The 18,855-nt window shown below is 36.9% G+C and overlaps 1 protein-coding gene across 1 annotated transcript in view; it reads left to right on the plus strand.

Moving 5' to 3' along the window:
- Nucleotides 1-18,855, plus strand: part of LOC117709299 (cytochrome P450 2J4-like) — a 46,489-nt gene that overhangs the window by 22,206 nt on the left and 5,428 nt on the right. Inside the window, 3 exon segments of the mRNA XM_034503592.2 lie at nt 5,382-5,558; nt 8,116-8,254; nt 11,177-11,364. Of these exon segments, the coding sequence (XP_034359483.2) occupies nt 5,382-5,558; nt 8,116-8,254; nt 11,177-11,364 (504 nt within the window).

Raw genomic sequence — 18,855 nt, forward strand, 5'->3', positions numbered from 1 at the left:
GATTCCCTAAAAGTGAAGTTACAAGTCTTGGTTTTGGTCCTAAGATTCAAACTTTGATACAGCAACCAGCCCTTCTAACAGTGGAGCCATCTCCTTCATCCCATTTCCTTAGTCATCATCAATGCTAAATGGTAATTCCTCTGGCTTTGTCACTGTATATGCATATGAGTAGTTTCTGCAGCTTATCCTAGCTCTTAGCTCGTTACTTTTTCTTATTGATATGTGAATTCACTTTCAGGGTCTTCCATTCACTATAGCCTCATGTTTAATTTAGTATATTGGTAATGTTTCTCTTTCTTTTTTGAATCATTAAGGTGTTCATATTTTGGAATGTTTGTTGCTTTTTATTTCCTTTCAAACCTGTTTATTGGTGCATGTGCCTTTCATGTTACTGACCTTTTCAAGCATGTTACTGATTTCTTCATTAATGTTGCTTATTTTTTTCTTTAACTTAATGACTTTCTTGTCCAGGTACTGTGTTGAATTCATATTCTAATTGAATACACTATCATTCTACTATTTATTTCTATAATAAAACTTGTGAATTCTTCTTGTAGCACTTAACATCTTTTTCATATATTTGAGTTTATTTGTTCAGGAGTTAATAGTTTTTAGTGACATCTCCCAGGTTGTATTTTCATATTTATTGTGTGTCTGTGTTACAGATTGTGTTCACTTAGACATCTGTTCTGGAGTGTGTGGAAGTAACAGTTGCAGATGTTTTAAATTTACCTTACGTTGGTTACAGAATGGCTCCAGAGAAAATAAATATGTACCAGTTACTGGTCCTTCAATCGTTTATTTTTTCTCATTAAAACATTCTGTTTCATGTTGAGGTCTTCATCCATTTGGATTTAAGCTTAATACAAGGTGACAAATATGATTCTATTTTCATCTTTCTAAATAACAACAGCCAGGTAGACCAGCAACATTTGTTGAAGATGCTTTCTTTTTCCATTCTATATTTTTGGCTTCTTTTTTAAAGATCAAGTGTCCATAAGTGTGTGGTTTTATTACTGGGTCTTCAATTCTATTCCATTGATTCACCTGTCTGTCTCTGAACATATATTGACCATGCAGTTTTTATCATTATTGCTCTCTAGTACAGCTTGAGGTCAGGGATGGTGATTGCCCCCAGAAATCTTTTATTGTTAGGAATGTTTTCTGCTATCCTGTTTTGTTGTTGTTGTTGTTCCATATAAAATTGAGAATTGCTCTTTCCATGTCTTGAAGAATTTAGTTGGAATTATGATGAGGATTGCAACAAATTTGTAGATTGCTTTTGGTAGTATGGCCATTTTTACTATGTTAATCTTACCAATCTATGAGCATGGAAGATTTTTTCATTTTCTGAGGACTTCTTTGTTTCTTGAGAGACTTGAAGTTCTCGTCACACCAGTTAAAGATATCAAAAAGATTAAAGATATCAGAAGATATTTTATATTATTTGTGACTATTGTGAAGGGCGTTGTTTTTCTAATATCTTTCTCAACCCATTTATACACTGAATCTAAGAGAAGTGAAAGTGGGAAAGAGCCTTGAACTCATTGTCACTGGGGAAAATTTTCTAAACAGAACTCCGGAGGCTCAGGATCTTCTAAGATCAAGAATTGGTAAATAGGACCTCATTAAATTGAAAAATTTCTTAAGGTTAAAGACATAATCAATAGGACAAATCAGCAACCTGAAAATTGGGTGAAAAAAATCTTTACTAATAGCACATCTGAAAGAGGGCTAATGTCTAAAATATATTTTAAAAAATCAAAAAACTAACCTCCAAAAAAAACCCTAACAACCCAATCAAAAAATGGGTATAGAACTAAACAGAGAATTCACAACAGAGGAGTCTCAAATGCCTGAGAAGCAATTAAAGAAATGTTGAAAGTTCCTAGTCACCAGGGAAATGCAAATCAAAATGACCCTGAAATTCCACCTTATACCAGTCAGAATGGCTAAGATTAACATCACAGGTGACAACACATGTTGGCGAGGATGTGGAAAAAAGAGGAACACTCATCCATAGCTGGTGGGATTACAAACTCGTACAACCTCTCTGGAAATCAATCTGGAGGTTCCTCAGAAAATTGAAAATAGATTTACCAGAAGACCCAGCTATACCACTCTTGGGCATACACCCAAAAGATGCCCCACCATACTACAGGGTGACATGTTTCACTTTGTTCATAAAAGCCATATTTGTGATAGCCAGATGCTGGAAACAACCCAGATGTACCACAATGGGAGAATGCATACAGAAAATGTGGTTCACTGACACAATTCAGCTATTAAGAATGAGGATATCCTGTGTTTTGCAGACAAATTGAAGGAACTAGAAAATATTATTCTGAGTGAGGTCACTCAGACACAAAAGGACATGGATAGTATGTACTCACTGATAGGTGGATATTAGCAAAAATAGTACAGAATACTCAGGATACAATCTGCAGTACTTCACTCAGCCTAAAGACCTGAATGAAGATGCCTCATTTTCACTTGGGTGGGAGAAGAAAGCAATAATGGGGGAAGGAGCAGAGGGAGAGAGAACCCTGGGTGGGAGAGGGAACAGGGAGAGCATTAGGGGAATATGATCAAGTATTGGTGAGGGAGCAGGAGAGAAGCCCTGAGCTCCAGCAGAATGAGTAGGAACAGGGAGGTAGGAGATGAGGTGACCCTCTAGAATATACCAGAGACCTGGGAGTTGAGAAACACTCATGACTCATTGTGAGAGAGATGAACTGCCCAACAGTGGGGAAAAGAAACTTGTAGAGTTCACCTCCAGTAGAAAGACTGGGCGTTAAGCAGAGGGATAGGGTTGTCATTCCACAGTCAAAAACTCTGATTCAGAATTGTTCTTGTCTAAAAGAACTGCAGGGGCAAAAATGGAGAAAAGACTGAAGGAAAGGAGGTCCAGTGACTGGCCCAAATTGGGATCCAACTCAAGGGAAGGCTCCAAGGCCCGATACTATTATTGATGCTATGATGTGTTTACAGACAGGAGCCTAGCATGGCTGCCCTCTGAGAAACCCAACAAGCAGCTGAAAGAGTCAGATTCAGATACTTACACCCAACAAATGGAGAGAGGCCATGGACCCATGCTGTTGAATTAGGAAAAGGCTGGAGGAAGCTCAAGGAGAGGGCAACCCCATAGGAAGACCAGCATTTTGAACTAAACTGGACACCAGAGATCTCTCAGATTCTTAGCCACCAACCAGACAGTATACGCTAGCTGATATGAGGTCCTCAACACATATAAGGCAGAGGACTGTCTTGTCTGGCCTCAGTGAGAGAAGACACTTCTAACCCAGGAAAGACTTGAGGCCATAGAGAGAGGGGATATTTGGCAGGGTGCCTGTGGGGGTGGGGACATCCTCTTGGAGACAGGGGTGGAGGAATGGGATGAGGAACTATGGAAGGGGGATAATGACTGGACTGTTAAAAAATATTAAATAATGATAATAATAATAATAACATACCTTCTGTTTTCATGCATCGACTTCTCTATGATGCACCCAAAGTGGGTTTATTCTCAATCATCCTAACCCTACAAAAACTTTCTCCTCAAACTAAGGGATGCTCTCATTAAAAACTATGGAACTGGTTAGCAGTTTGATTATAAGCATGGTTATACGGCTATAGCAATTGGCTACAAGTATAAAAAGAAGCATAAGGTATGAGATTGGTTTTTCCAATTGTCTACATTAAGTTGTGGTTCTCATGATACATAATTCTTACTCATATTATTTCTATGTCCAGAAGCTCTATTTCTTACCTCCAAGTAAGCAGAGTCCATAGAGTTTAGTTAGTGCCTGGCCAACTTCAAGGTGTATGTATTAGGGGAAATTTGCTAAGAGAGGAAAAAGAGGCAGTGGCAGAGTATGATAACCTTTTTGGCAGGACCAATTACTTTTAGACGGTTTGATATACACTGCAAAAGTATATGTGCATGAATTTTCTCAATGACCCTCTACATATAAATGGATGCAACATGAATTGTGAAACCTCATACAATTACATGGTTTTAAGAGGTAAAAGTTCAGAAAGATCAATGAGAAAATTGTTGAATGGTAATTTGGAAGAGACATGAAGCAGAAAAATTGAGGTTTGGAAGAGATATTACAAATATTACAAATCACAAATATTAATGTATTTATATATGACAATGAAAGCAATATAGGTACTACTCCACCAGACATCGGTGGAATGCTTTACGTATTTAGAACAATTCAGTAGGCATAGTGAGACTCCATGAGTAAAAAGTCTACTATTAAAGTTACCTAATATTATTAATAATATTAAATTTTATATATTTAATGCTAATAATATCAAATGTTAATAATAATGTTAATATCAACAACTTTAATGCTATTAATATTAAAAATAAATAGTAACCTACTTAATATTATTAATAATATTAAAATATTATATTTGTTGTAAACATTATTAAATATGAAATTAGCAGAACAACACACATGTGACATATTTTAATAATTGTTGATTTTATACTGTGTCATACTATATACTACATAATATTTTTGAGTCTTTAGTCACCATTTACTTTATTTAAATAAAGACTTCCATCTTGCCATACAGAAACTAAATCATATTGGGAGACTACCATATGGAGATACATAAACAATACATACTAGTGGTAATTCTCTCTGAGAATAACTAAATCCAGAGAAAAAGTTAGAAAACAGGTGAAAAGTTGCCTGTTTCTTTGAAAATAATCAAATAGAAAAGCTCCAAGCACTTGACTTTTGAGCATTACATTCATGAAGTGAAGGACAGGGGTCAGCCTCATTTGGGCAATAATATCTATTCACAGTGAATATCAAAATCATAGAACTGAGAGTGAAAATGCCCACAATATGATCACAGAGGCCATGATGGTTGGACTTTGTAGAGAAAGCTGGATAATGATAAAAACTTGGTGAGTTCCGTCTCTGTAGGGCTTATAGGTCCAAAGCACTATGGCTGAATTTGAGTATAGCAGATGGCTTTTGAGTATTGCAAGTCAAAACGTGAGGCCATGTCATCACACTGGTAACTGTGGTATATGGGAACTATTTGCAAAATAACATGAGAAATCAATAATGTTTAAATAAAAATAAATAATTAAGTCATAGGTCAGCATTCATCTAGGAGAGGTATTAGAATACATCAGGGACCAAGGAGCTCTGCTCATTAAAAGTGGCCTGTTGTTTCATATATATATATATAAACAATTGAATCTCCTGAATATATTGGGATGAGAGGGAAACCAGAAATGAAGATGGCAACAATGTTACCCCAAAGGAAACAGAGGAAAGGAAAAGGTTGTTTAAAAATGTAGAAAAGTTATTTCATGGTATCAATTATATTTTCTTATTTGTATTCATAAGCTCTACAATGTCTTTCCATCCATATTTAAATATCTTCCTGGACCACATCAAAAAGTTTTCAGCAACTGGGAAAAATTGAAATTATTTGTTTCCCATGTGATGGAGAGTCACCGTAAAGATTGGAATCCTGCTGAGCCAAGAGACTTCATTGATGCTTTCCTTACAGAAACGACAAAGGTGAGGACGCTGCTGCCTGGGTCTTTGTAGAAAAAAACACTGTAGTTTAGAAGTTTCCAATTGATCTTCTATCATGCTGACATTTATTTAAGACTATAACTCTGCACTGATTCTCTACAAGACAAATCGACTGCCTATTGACCTGGTGAGTGTCTTTTGTGTTGATGGAGAATCCACCATCAAGATACTCCAAGCTCTCAGAGGACTCTAATACCCTTTGCTTTGGCTCCCTCCTTCATCTTCATCACCAAGCTTTAATTCTTCTCTCATCAACTGCTTCCATCTTTACATTTCCTCTGCTAGGTTTTAATCTTCAAACCCCACCCACCCCTCCCTGTAAAAAGAATACCCAGGTGAGCATTCCATCTCTCAAGTTAATCACAACCACAAAGTCAATTTTAGCTTATTAGTAACATAGTCTAGAAAATAAACATTTGGGCTTCTTTGAAGAGTGCTGATAAACACACTATCGAAATATAAATGAGGAATGATATATTAGAAATGCATAAAGCAGTAGAATAGCAATATCATTAGAAGGAAATGGTTCATTACTATTTGGAATGAGGTTCTAAAAATGGCAAATAATGGATGCTTATGACCCTCCTTGCACTTTGCACTCAGGTGAAGGAATTATATACAAAGTAAAAGTAGCAATTATACTTCACAGTTCTAGTTTGTGATGAGTTAGTCTAAGGCAATACCCCATCTCGGTCCACAGTGATTTTAACTGAATGCTAGAGTTCAACTCCAAAGTCTTGGTGGGGCCTCCACCTTCCTCTGTCTCTATATTATGACTCTCCAAACAGAAAAAAATAGCAGTCCTTCACATATATGTGTTATCTATGCTTTATTGTGATACCATTCAGCAAAATCAATGAGAGATTGAATTTTGGTTCATAATTTTGGAGGGATTGTAGAGCTTGATTTATTCTTAAAGAGTGGGAGTGGAGCTCATTGTAAGAAAATAAGTGTGGGGTAGCCTGCACATAATTATGTACCAGGAAGGAGAAACAAAGGGATAGTCCAGGGCCTTGTTATAATTTGAGTACCTCCCATGGTGCTGACCCCCATGGAACCTACTTCCTAATTCTCCTGAATTCCCAAATCAGTCCCAACAACTAGGATCCAGATATTCCAAACATGAGCCTGTAGGGGATGTTTCATTTTCAATCATAACTAATCCTAATTGTGCTGCTACAATTTCAGTAAACGTCTCGATAACCCACATTACTGCATCTGTCATAGAAGCTTTGACTTGCAGGATTCCAACTTCATTTTCTGACCAAGTGTACAGTGGTAAATGCCTGTTCACTCTATCAGTTCTTTCATCTTCCTGGTATAATTTGTTAGAAGCAATAGGTTATTAAAGGAGGAGGTTCCCTTAGAGGAGGAGGCACATTACATACCATATAGAGTCTCTGTGTGTGTGTGTGTGTGTGTGTGTGTGTGTGTGTGTTATAGTCTGTGGTTCAATTATTTCAACAATGGCTGTCTACCAATAGAAAGCCCAAGAGTTCACTGGTTATTCAGTCCATGAAGCTAGATGTCTAATCTGGTCTTCAGTATGTGACAAAATTTTTGAAGAAGTAGGTTCTAAGACCAGAATTGAGTTGCCAGTGAAAGTAAAGGCAAACAGATGAAGAGCAAAATCTTCATTCTTTAATGTCATCAAGAGAGGATGCCACAAAAAGGTGTGACTCAGATTTAGAATAGACATTTATACTACAAAAGTACCCATTTTAAAAAAAACTTCCTTACAAGTTCACCCAGCAAGTGGGATCTTAGTTAATTCAAGATGTAATCCAGTTGACAACAAAGAATAGCCACCACAAATGATCTTTTTACCTTATAACATTGAAGCAGAGTAATGTAAATTGAGCACTCAAGGTCATGTTGTGACTTAGGGATTTAACTGATATATGAAACCAAATGTTCCTATGTATCCAACTGTTTTCCATTTTACTGAAAGCTTTTCAAAACTGTAGTCATCAGAAAGCAAGTGTCTTTATTTTTTTATCCAGTCAAGACCATTTGACCTACTTCTCATTTGAAGGAGAACAGCACTACCCACTGAAGTCAAAGCAAATGTGATTTTTAAAAGATCCTTCCAACTTTTTATTCCAGTTTCAAAACTCAATTCTTGAGATAATCACAAATCCTATAACTATTTATGTTTTGGTTGGATAGCTTAGTGTTTTTATGGGACTCCTAAGAGTAGTAGTATGGCTTTCTCTGACTTTTGTACTTGATCTTGGGACATTTTTCCTTCTACTGAGTAGCCTCCATCTATAATGGATATGGAGGCTTGTGCTTAGCCTTACTGTAACTTCCTTTGCCAAATTCAGTTCATAGCCCTGGGAGTCATGATCTTTTCTGAAGGGAAACTGACGATAAGTGGATGTGGGTGGAGAATGAGATGAGGGTGAAGACTGATAAGATTGGAGGGAGGAGACTATAGTCAAAATGTAATGTATAAGAGAAGATTAAATTAACTAATCAATCAAGTAATTAATTCATTAATGAGAAGATCCTCAAAAAATATGCAATGTCTTTACAGTACCCAGACAAGACTACAAGTTTTAATGAAGAAAACCTCATCTGCAGCACTCTGGACCTCCTCGTTAATGGAACACTGACACCATCCACAGCACTGCGCTGGGCTCTGCTCTACATAACGGTTAACCCTGAAGTGCAAGGTGAGCATGTGCTGGGTGAGCCTAGTAAAGAGAGAATAGTGTGTCTGAAAGCTGTTACTTACATGTGGCCAGAAAATAAAATGGTGGAGCATAAGACATGGAACAGCTGTGAGATGAGTTGTTTTGGAGAACAGGCATGGCCTTCACATGTCCTATCAGGATTGTGATGAGTCATGGGTGCAGACTTTATAGTCTATGAATTGAAGGAGTTTTAATTCTAGGGTTAAATAGAAAAGTCCAGTGTCCTTGTGGAGGGTTCCAACAAAGAGTGACAGTGTTTCTTGAAAATCCACTTAGTCTTTCCTTCCTTTTCAGCACTGTCATCCTATTTTGCCCTGAATATCACTAGGATGCCACAGTCTGACACCTAGCATCCAAATGATGTTATGGCTGCTGTCCAGACTCAACCACACACATTATGCATGGTGCCTCTTTAAATTATATTTGTTTCACTGGCACTGTCCTTAATCTTACCTCTAAGTAGGGTTTGATCATTCCATCTATTAAAAAGTACTATTTCTATTTCTTGAGCTTTCAGAACAATCTTCTCAGATACTACCTTCTAATATGTTTTAAATTCTCTTAAGAGTTCACTACCTCACATAATGCTAATATTCTTTCCATCAAAAGACACACCAATGTGCCCCATTATAGGACTGTGCCTTCTGTTTATGTCTTCACAACTTCAGAAATAATGGCCCATCCCACCTTTTTAATTCAATGGATTATAGAAAATATTTTCAGGTGGTATATTTTTCATGTCATAAAACATTTTTTCAAGCTGTGGTAAAAGCTTATGTGTGAAGCATAAAGTTACTGTGGCACATTCAACTCACCTATTTTGCCACAAGGTGTACTGAACACAATACAGTGATTTACAACAGTAGTAAAAATCAAATGGTTATTTCTTAAGCTTCATCTACTTTTTGAGACGGGGTCTTTCAATGGCCTGGAACTCACCAAGTAGACAAAACTGTCTGGCTAGTGAGGCATAGCAATCTGACCCTCTCTGCCTCCCTGGAACACTGAGATTAGAAATCCACGCCACCATTCCAGGATTTTTTAAATGAATTTTTGGGATAAAACATAGATCCACATGCTTACATATCTATCACTTTATTTACTGAGATTTTGCATGCCCAACCTGTTTTACTTATTGATCAAAAGATATAGATTTTCATATCTATCTATCTATAGATAGATAGATAAACAGACAGACAGACAGACAGATAGATGATTGTGTTACATACAGTTCTGTATCTGTGATGTAATACTATAACCAAAACTAATTTATATATTGGGGATGAGGATCTAATTTAGCATAGATGAGCTTTCTGGATGTGATATTAAATTAAATAACCAATTGCAAAATTGCACAAACTGTTCTTTCCCACTGATATATATTATCTGCATTACTAAATTCCCTAGACATAAAAAATTAAATGAATACAGGGACCTAAGTGTAGTTCATAAATATTAAGTTTCTGCTTCAATTGAAATTCCTTGGCAATTACGTTCACAATAACATGAATACATCTAATATTTATTGATTGTACACTTAAAATTGTTTTGGTGATCTGCAGTTGGTGGCAGACACAATTAATCATAATTCTTGAGATTCTAAAGCAAGAGTAGTACAGGTTTGAAGCTATTTGGCTAAAAAGGAAGATTCTATTTCAAAAGCAAAGTGTGGCTATTGTGATAAGTTTTGTTATATGCACATTTCCACTTAAATATTTTTAGACTATGGTGCACTGAGATCCATCTATTGCTGTCACAGAAGAAAAGGCTAAACTAAAGGCTATTACATGTAACAGGCACATAATTACAAATTCCACATTTTTTCAGAGTTGAATTGGCACAGAGGTTCAACACTCTCCACAGTAGAACCCATGGGGATGGCCTTTTAATACACATGAAAAGAACAGGGGAAGGAAGCAGGGAACTATCTATCTGATCTTGTCACAGCATAAAATATCATGTATATTTGCATGTTAGTCAGCAGAACAGAGGCACATGTTCAAACTGATTCCAAACGGCATCTTGAAAAGTAAGGTTTTAGCTGGGCCACAGTAGAATAGTCATTAGGATAGAAAGTGGGGAAACTGTAGGGGGGGATATAGAGCAATTTCAACATTGTTATGTTTGTATCAGTTCATGTACTTATGAAAACATTCTTAACATGGTACTATTTATTCCTAGCAGTAAGATAAGGAAACTGAGCCTGGGAGAATGTAAGTAGCTCCACCCACAACAATGTTCACTAACAGTTTGTAATGTACTCTGATACATCTCCTCAGGACATCACAGTCTAACAGATACTCAGCAGTTTAAAAGATTGTGTCCTCCTTATGAACTTTTGTCTTATAGTTCTGTTACCAGTGGATCTACTGGCCTTGTGGATTGTGTTAGTGGCATTGAAAGAGATATCAGAGAGACTAGTGAGAAATTTTAGCTGCTAAGTATGCTGGCTGCAAGACTGTCCTCCTGAATTCAATCCCCAGACACCAGATAGTACAAAAACACATCTGACTCCAACACATTGTGTGATGAACTTTACTTTTTCACTTTGGTACAAGTGTGAGTGCCCACAAATAGAAAAATAGAATATATTTACAACATTTCCTTTAAAAAAAAAAAACAGAAACCAAAGAAATTCACTCCTTCATTGGATATTAGTGCACAGAAAAACTTGACAATCTAGATATAGAAAATTAATTGTCGCTATGTTGTAAGAAGAAGAAAAATTACAGAGTTGAGAGTCTTTCAAAACAATTCTTTGAGAAGATGTGGCACATGGTGTTTCCTTGTAATCAGAACACTGTGTGGAATCTAAAAAAATTATATCTTGGAGAAAACTTCTCTGTCTTTAGAAGAAAGCTCTAAAACTTGAAGCTAACAAAGCCCCCTGTTTGTTTGCAGAAAAAGTACACTCTGAGATTGACAGAGTGATTGGCCATGGTAGACAGCCAAGTATAGATGACCGAGACTCCATGCCCTACACCAATGCTGTCATCCATGAAGTGCTGAGGATGGGCAACATTGTCCCCTTGAATTTTCCCAGGGAAGTAGCAGCTGATAGCACATTGGCTGAATTCCATCTGCCTAAGGTAACTTTGCATTCTTATCTTCTGATCTCCAGTACATCCTTGGTATTATCTGAGGAACCCACACATAAATATAACATCTATTTCTGCTTCAAGAAATAATTTTAAGTGGTAGAGTGCTATTATTTATAACAAAATTTAAGTGTTCCTCCAATGTGTTTAAGAGATATTTTCCAGGTCTAGCATGACTTTGTGATGGGCAGTTTGCCACAGATCTTGCCACCAGAGTATTACCAGGTTGTTTATCCTCACATGTGCCAATTATTGCTGTTACACTGAATCTGATCTGCTGTCTCTTCCATTTTACATCCCATCACTCTTTCAGAAGAGTATTCTTTGCCATTACTCAGAACTAATCACACCATAATAAATGAAACAGATATAGTTCTCAAAAATGAGGAATGGAGGCTGTGGAGGACAATGAACATACCTTCTACTTGACTTCCCAAGAGCCGTTGGTAAGGACCTAGATAACATAACCATGCAGGCCTTAAAAGTCAATATGATCCTTTGTATAAATTTCTTATTGTGAGATTTGACCATGAACTTGTAATAATATGAGGAGACACATGTACCCTCAGGTCCAAAGACTGCTGCATTAATTAGCCAATGTGAACTTGGAGACATCAAGGATAGAGAATTAAAATGGTCTCAAGAAGAAAATGAATGAATCGGAAAAGAAGAAGAACTTAGAAAATCAAGCAGATGATAAATGAGTTTATCTTATAAGAGAAAGGCTTGTATTTAATTTAGAAACAAATAGTATTCAAAAGAAAGTACATGTAAACCTGGACTTGCTAGTATAAGGAAACAAAGATTAGAGAATAAGGAGGTGATATTCAAGCATATAAAAAGTTAGTACAAGGCCCAGCCAAAGACCAACTTGCCTTCTGCTTTCCTAATGTACATGGAGCAGAGCCTTGGGACTGGACCCAAACCCACACAGTCCACACCCCATTTGCAGCTCAATTCCTCAGGTACTCTGACACATCCAGGATCATAGGTGAGACCCCAAACCCTACCAGAGTATCCAGTGTACCGAGACCTCTGTGACCCAAGGATACATATTTTCCACCCAGTCAGAGCCGGGAGTTGAGCTTAGGCTCTGGACCCTAATGCACACAGCTCACACTCCAGTTGCAGCTCAACTCTCCAGGGTATTCTGACACATTCAGGATCACAGGATAGCAGGATCACAAGCTGACACCAGATAACACCAGAGATAATCAGATGTCAAGAGGTAAGCATAAGAACATAAGCAATAGAAAACTATTTGACTTGGCCACATCAGAACTCAGTTCTCCCACTAGAGCAAGTCCTAGATATCCCAACATACCTATAAAGAAGATTTAGATCTAACCTCACATTTCATGAAGATGATAGAGAACTTTAAGAAGGACATAAATAGCTGGGCGGTGGTGGCGCACGCCTGTAATCCCAGCACTTGGGAGGCAGAGGCAGGCGGATTTCTGAGTTCGAGGCCAGCCTGGTCTACAGAGTGAGTTCCAGGACAGCCAGGGCTACACAGAGAAACCCTGTCTCAAAAAACCAAAAAAAAAAAAAAAAAAAAAAAAAAAAGGACATAAATAACTCCATTAAAAAATACAGAACACAAGTAAACAAGTAGAAGTCCTTAAAGAGGGAACACATAAATACCTTAAATACAGGAGAGCATAATCAAAGAGGTGAAGGAATTGAACAAAATAATCCAGGATCTAAAAATGGAAATAGAATCATTAAGGAAACCACAAAGGGAGACAGCCTTGAAGATGGAAGACCTAGGAAAGAGAACAGAAGTCACAGATGCAGGCATCACCAACAGAATAAAAGAGATGGAAGAGAGAATCTCAGTAGTAGAAGATATCATAGAAGACATTGACATAACAGTCAAGGAAAATACAAAACCCCCAAACTTTCTAAATCAAAACATTCAAAAAACCCAGGGCTCAATGGATGAAAATACTGAACCTGGGAATAATAGGTATAGAAGCAAGTGAGGCTTATTCTCAACTCAAAGGGCCAGAAAACATCTTCAACAAAATTATAAAAGAAAGCTTCCCTAATCTAAAGAAAGAAATGTACATAAACACACAAAAACCCTACAAAACATGAAACAGATGGGACCTGAAAAGGAATTCCTCTTGTCACATAATAATTAAAACACCAAATGCACAAAGCAAAAAAAGAATATTGAAAGCTGTAAGGAATAAAGGCCAAGTAACATATAAAGGCAGACATATCAGAATTACACTAGACTTTTCAACAGAGACTCTAGAAGCCAGAAGATGCTGGGCAGATGTCATACATAGCCTAAGAGAACACAAATGCTAGCCCAACCTACTACACCCATTAAAACTCATCATTACCATAGACGGAGAAACCAAGTTATTCCAAGACAGATTTAAACAATAACTTTCCACTAATTTAGCCCTATAGAGGATAATAAAAGAAAAAAATCCAACACAAGGAGAGAAATTACACCCATGAAAAAGCAAGAAATTAATCTTGTCATTTCCAACATAAAAGAAGAAAAATACACAAACATAATTCCACCTGTAACAAAAATAACAGGGAACAACAATCATTGGTCCCTAATACTTTTCAACATCAATAAACTCAGTTCCCCAATAAAGACATAGGCTAACATACTGAATTCATAAACACAGTCAAGAATTTTGCTGCATACAGGAAAAACTACTCAGTGAAAAATACAGACATTACCTCAAAGTAAAAAGCTGAAAAATTGCCCAAGGAAATGTTTCCAAGAAATAAGCTAGAGTATTCATTCTAATATCCAACAAAATAGACTTTCAACAAGAAGTTACCAAAAAGATGGGGAAAGGACACTATATACTCATCAAAGGAAAAATCCACCAAGATAAAATTTTACTTCTGAACATCTATATCACAAATGCAAGGGCACCCACATTTGTAAAAAAAAAAAAAAAAAAAATTGCTGAAGCTCAAAGCTCACATTGAACCTCACACAATAATAGTAGATTTCAACATCACAGTCTCACCAATGGACAGATTATGGAAACAGAAACTAAACAGACACAGTGAAACTAAAAGAAATTATAAGCCAAATTGATTTAACAGATATGCAAAGGATATTTTACCCTAAAACAAAAGAATATACCTTCTTCTCAGCACCTCAAGAAACCTTTTCAAAAATCAACCATATACTCAGACACAAAACAAACCACAACAGATATAAGAACATTGAATTTATCCCACGGATTTTATTGGACTACCACAGACTAAGGGTGGTCTTCAATAGCAACAAAAACAACAGAAAGCCTACATACACACGAAAGCTGAACAACTCCTACTCAATGAACAATAACTTGTTCAGGGAAAAAAATAAAAAGAACTTAAAGACTTTTTAGAATAATAAAAATAAAGGCACAATAAATCCAAGCTTATGGGACACAATGTAAGCAGTACTAAGAGGAAAACTCATAGCTCCGAGTGCCTCCATAAAGAAATTGGAAAGATCATATACTAGCAGCTTAACAGCTCATCTGAAAGCTCTAGAACCAAAAGAAGCAAATACACTCAAGAGGAGTAGACAGCAAGAAACAATCAAACTCAGGGCTGAAATCAACCAAGTAGAAACAAAGAGAACTATACAAAGAATCAACAAAACTAGGAGCCAGTTCTTTGAGAAAATCAACAAGATAGATAAACACTTAGCCAGACTAACCAGAGGGCACAGAGACAGTATCCAAATTTAAAAGAATTAGGAATAAAAAGGGAGACATAACAACAGAAACTGAAGAAATTTTTAAAAATCATTAAGATCCTACTACAAAAGTCTATAGTTAAAAAAACTGGAAAACCTGGATGAAATGTATGACTTTCTAGACAGATACCACGTACCCAAGTTAAATCAGGATCAGATAAACCATCCAAATATCCCCATAACTCCCAAGAAAATAGAAGCAATCATTAGAAGTCTCCCAACCAAAAAAAGCCCAGTACCAGATGGTTTTAGTGCAGAATTCTATCAGAACTTCAAAGAGGATCTAATACCAATACTTCTCAAATTATTCCATAAAATAGAAACAGATGGAACACTACCTAATTCTTTCTATTAAGCCACAGTTACCCTGATACCTAAACCACAAAAAGACCCAACAAAGAAAGAGAACTTCAGATTAATCTCCCTTATGCATATCAATGCAAAAATACTCAATAAAATTCTCACAAAGTGAATTCAGGAACACATAAAAATGATCATCCATCATGATATGTTGGCTTCATCCCAGGAATGTAGGGATGGTTCAGTTTAAGAAAATCCATCAATGTGATCCACTATGTAAACAAACTCAAAGAAAAAAAAACACATAATTATCTCATTAGATGCTGAAAGATCCTTTGACAAAATACAGTAGCCATTCATGTTAAATGTATTTGAGAGATCAAGAATTCAAGGTACATATCTAAATATAGTAAAAGAAATATACAGCAAACAAATAGCCAACATCAAACTAAATGGAGAGAGATTCAAAGCAATTCCATTAAATTCGGGGACAAGACAAGGTTGCCCACTCTCTCCCTACCTATTCAATATAGCACTCCAACTTCTAGTCAGAGAAACTAGAGAGACAGAGAAAGAGGAGAGACAGAGAAAGAGGAGAGAGAGAGAGAGAAAGAGAGAGAGAGAGAGAGAGAGAGAGAGAGAGAGAGAGAGAGAGAGAGAGATTAAAATGACACAAATTGGAAGGGAGGAAGTCAAGATGTCACTTTTTGCAGATGATATAATAGTAACATAAGTGACCCCAAAGGTTTTACCAGAGACCTCCTACAACTGATAAGCAACTTCAGCAAAGTGGCTCTATATAAAATTAACTCTAACAAATCAGAAGACTTTATCTACACAAAGGATAAAAGGGCTGAGAAAAAAATTGGGTAACAACACTCTTCACAATAGTCACAAATAATATAAAATATCTTGGTATGATTCTAAGCAAGCAAGAAAACATCTGTATTACAAATATTCAAGTCCCTGAAAAAAGAAATAGAAAAAAACTATACATCTATGTGACGTGATCTTTGACAAAGAAGCTAAAACCATCCAGTGGAAAAGAGACAGCATTTTCAACAAATGCTGGTTCAATGGGGGAGGGAGGGATCAACATGTAGAAGAATGCAAATCGATCTGTTCTTATCTCCTTTACAAAGCTCAAGTTCAAGTGGACCAAGGACATCCACATAAACCCAAATACTCTGAATCTAATAAAAGTAAAAGTGGGGAAGAGCCTCGAATACTTGGGCACAGGGGGAAACTTCCTGAACAGAACACCAATGGCTTATGCTTTAAGATCAACAATTAACAAATGGAACCACATAAAATTGCAAAGCTTCTGTAAAGCAAATGACACTGTCAATAGGACAAAAGGGCAACCCACAGATTGGGAAAAGATCTTTACCAACCCCACATCTGATAGAGGGCTAATACCCAAAATATACAAAGAAGATAGACTCCAGAGAACCAAATAACCCTATTAAAAAGTGGAGTACAGAGCTAAATAGAGAATTCTCAACCAAGGAATTTCAAGTGCCTGAGAAGCACTTAAAGAAATGGTCAGCATCCATAGTCATCCATGAAATGAATATCAAAATGGCCCCGAGATTCTACCTCACACCAATCAGAATTGCTAAGATTGAAAACACAGGTGACAGCAGATATTCTTGAGGATGTGGAGAAAGAGGAACACTCCTCCATTGCTGGTACAACTGCAAGCTTGTAAGGCCACTTTGGATATCAGTCTTGTGGTTCCTGAGAAAATTGGAAATAGTTCTACCTGAGGACCCAGCTATACCAATTCTGGGCATATGCCCAAATGATGCTCCAACATATAACAAGGACATATGTTCCAATATGTTCATAGCAGCTTTATTTATAATAGTCACAAGCTATTATAAATAAAGATAGATGTCTCTCATCAGAAAAATGGATACAGAAAATGTAGTACATATACACAATGGAGTACTACACAGAGATTAAAAGCAATGACTTCATGAAACTCACAGGCAAATGGATGGAACTAGAAAATATTATCCTGAGTTAAGTAACCTAGACACAAAAGAACATACATGGTATGTACTCACTAATATGTGGATACTAGCCCTAAGGCTCACAATGCATATGATACAGCCCACAGACCAGAAATGTTCCTGTCCAAAAGAAGAACACAAAAAAAAAAAAAAAAAAAAGTGGAACAGAGACTGAAAGAGGAGCCAACTGGCACTGCCTGACCTGGGGATCCATCATGTCTGTAGACACCAAACCTTTCAATGTTGCTGTGGTCCAAATATGCTTGCTGACAGGAAACTAGTGTGGTGGTTCATTGGAAGGTCTGGCTAGCAACTGACCAATGCAGTCATAGATGCTTGGGGCCAACCATCAGACTGAGCTCAGGGAACCTGGTGGGGGAGCTGGCAGAAGGATTGGAGGAGCAGAGGGGGATTACAACCCCATTGGACTAACAATGTAGGTTGGCCTGTTATCCCAGAGTCTACACTGCCAGCCAAGGAGTGTACCTGGAGAGATCCATAGCTCCAGATGCATATGTAGCAGAGGATGGTCTTACCTGACAGCAATGGGAGGGAAGGCCCTTGGTCCTGGGGAGGTTTGATGCCCCAATGTAGAGGAATGCTGGAGCAGTGGGGCATGAGAGTGTGGGTGGGTGGGGGAGCACCCTCATATAGACAAAGGGGAGGGGAGAGGGCAGATGTGGGATGGAGATTGGTGGAGGGGTAACCAGAAAGTGGGATATCATTTGAGATGTAAACAAATGGAATGATTTATTAAAAAAGAAAGAAAGAAGGCAAAAAAAAGTTAGTACTACGTTCTCATAGCAACTTGAAGTATTAGAAGGAGAGTATATGAGTCCACAGAATTGCTTGGATATAGAAACAAAGATTAGAGAATAAAAAAATGATGTCCATGCATGTAAAAAGTACTTTTTTCCCTAACTACTTGAAGTTCTAGCTACTCAGAGATAGTAATGCCTAAAGAGAAATTAGAGAGAGCTAGCATTTTACTTAGATAAATTTTAAAACTTTGTAGGAAATTATTTTTAGCTTACTCGTATGGCATCTTCCTGCTTTTACATGAAAATAATTACTAAAGACTGCTGCCTTGTTGTACTAGAAAACCACAAGAGCTGTCCCAGCTCCTTGTGAAGAACAGGCTGTGTAAAACCTATGAGGAAACATACTGTTTTGCTTTGTGCTTAATTTCTGTTTTAAGAAAATGGGTTGTGACTAATGATGTAGGGTTTATAGAATTTATGTAAATTTAAGAATTTTCTTTTTTATAAAAATGATTAACAATTGCCAAAGCTCTGAGGATGTAGCTTTACTATATACAAAAACTAGGTTCAGGATCTCTGGTTTGAAGAAGGAAAAAGAATAAGAATGAAGAAATGAAAAGGAAAGGAGAATGCAGGAGAAAGATGAGAATCCTCAGGCAAACAGAGAACA

Source organism: Arvicanthis niloticus, chromosome 5, assembly GCF_011762505.2.
Source record: "Arvicanthis niloticus isolate mArvNil1 chromosome 5, mArvNil1.pat.X, whole genome shotgun sequence".
Lineage (NCBI taxonomy): Eukaryota > Metazoa > Chordata > Mammalia > Rodentia > Muridae > Arvicanthis > Arvicanthis niloticus.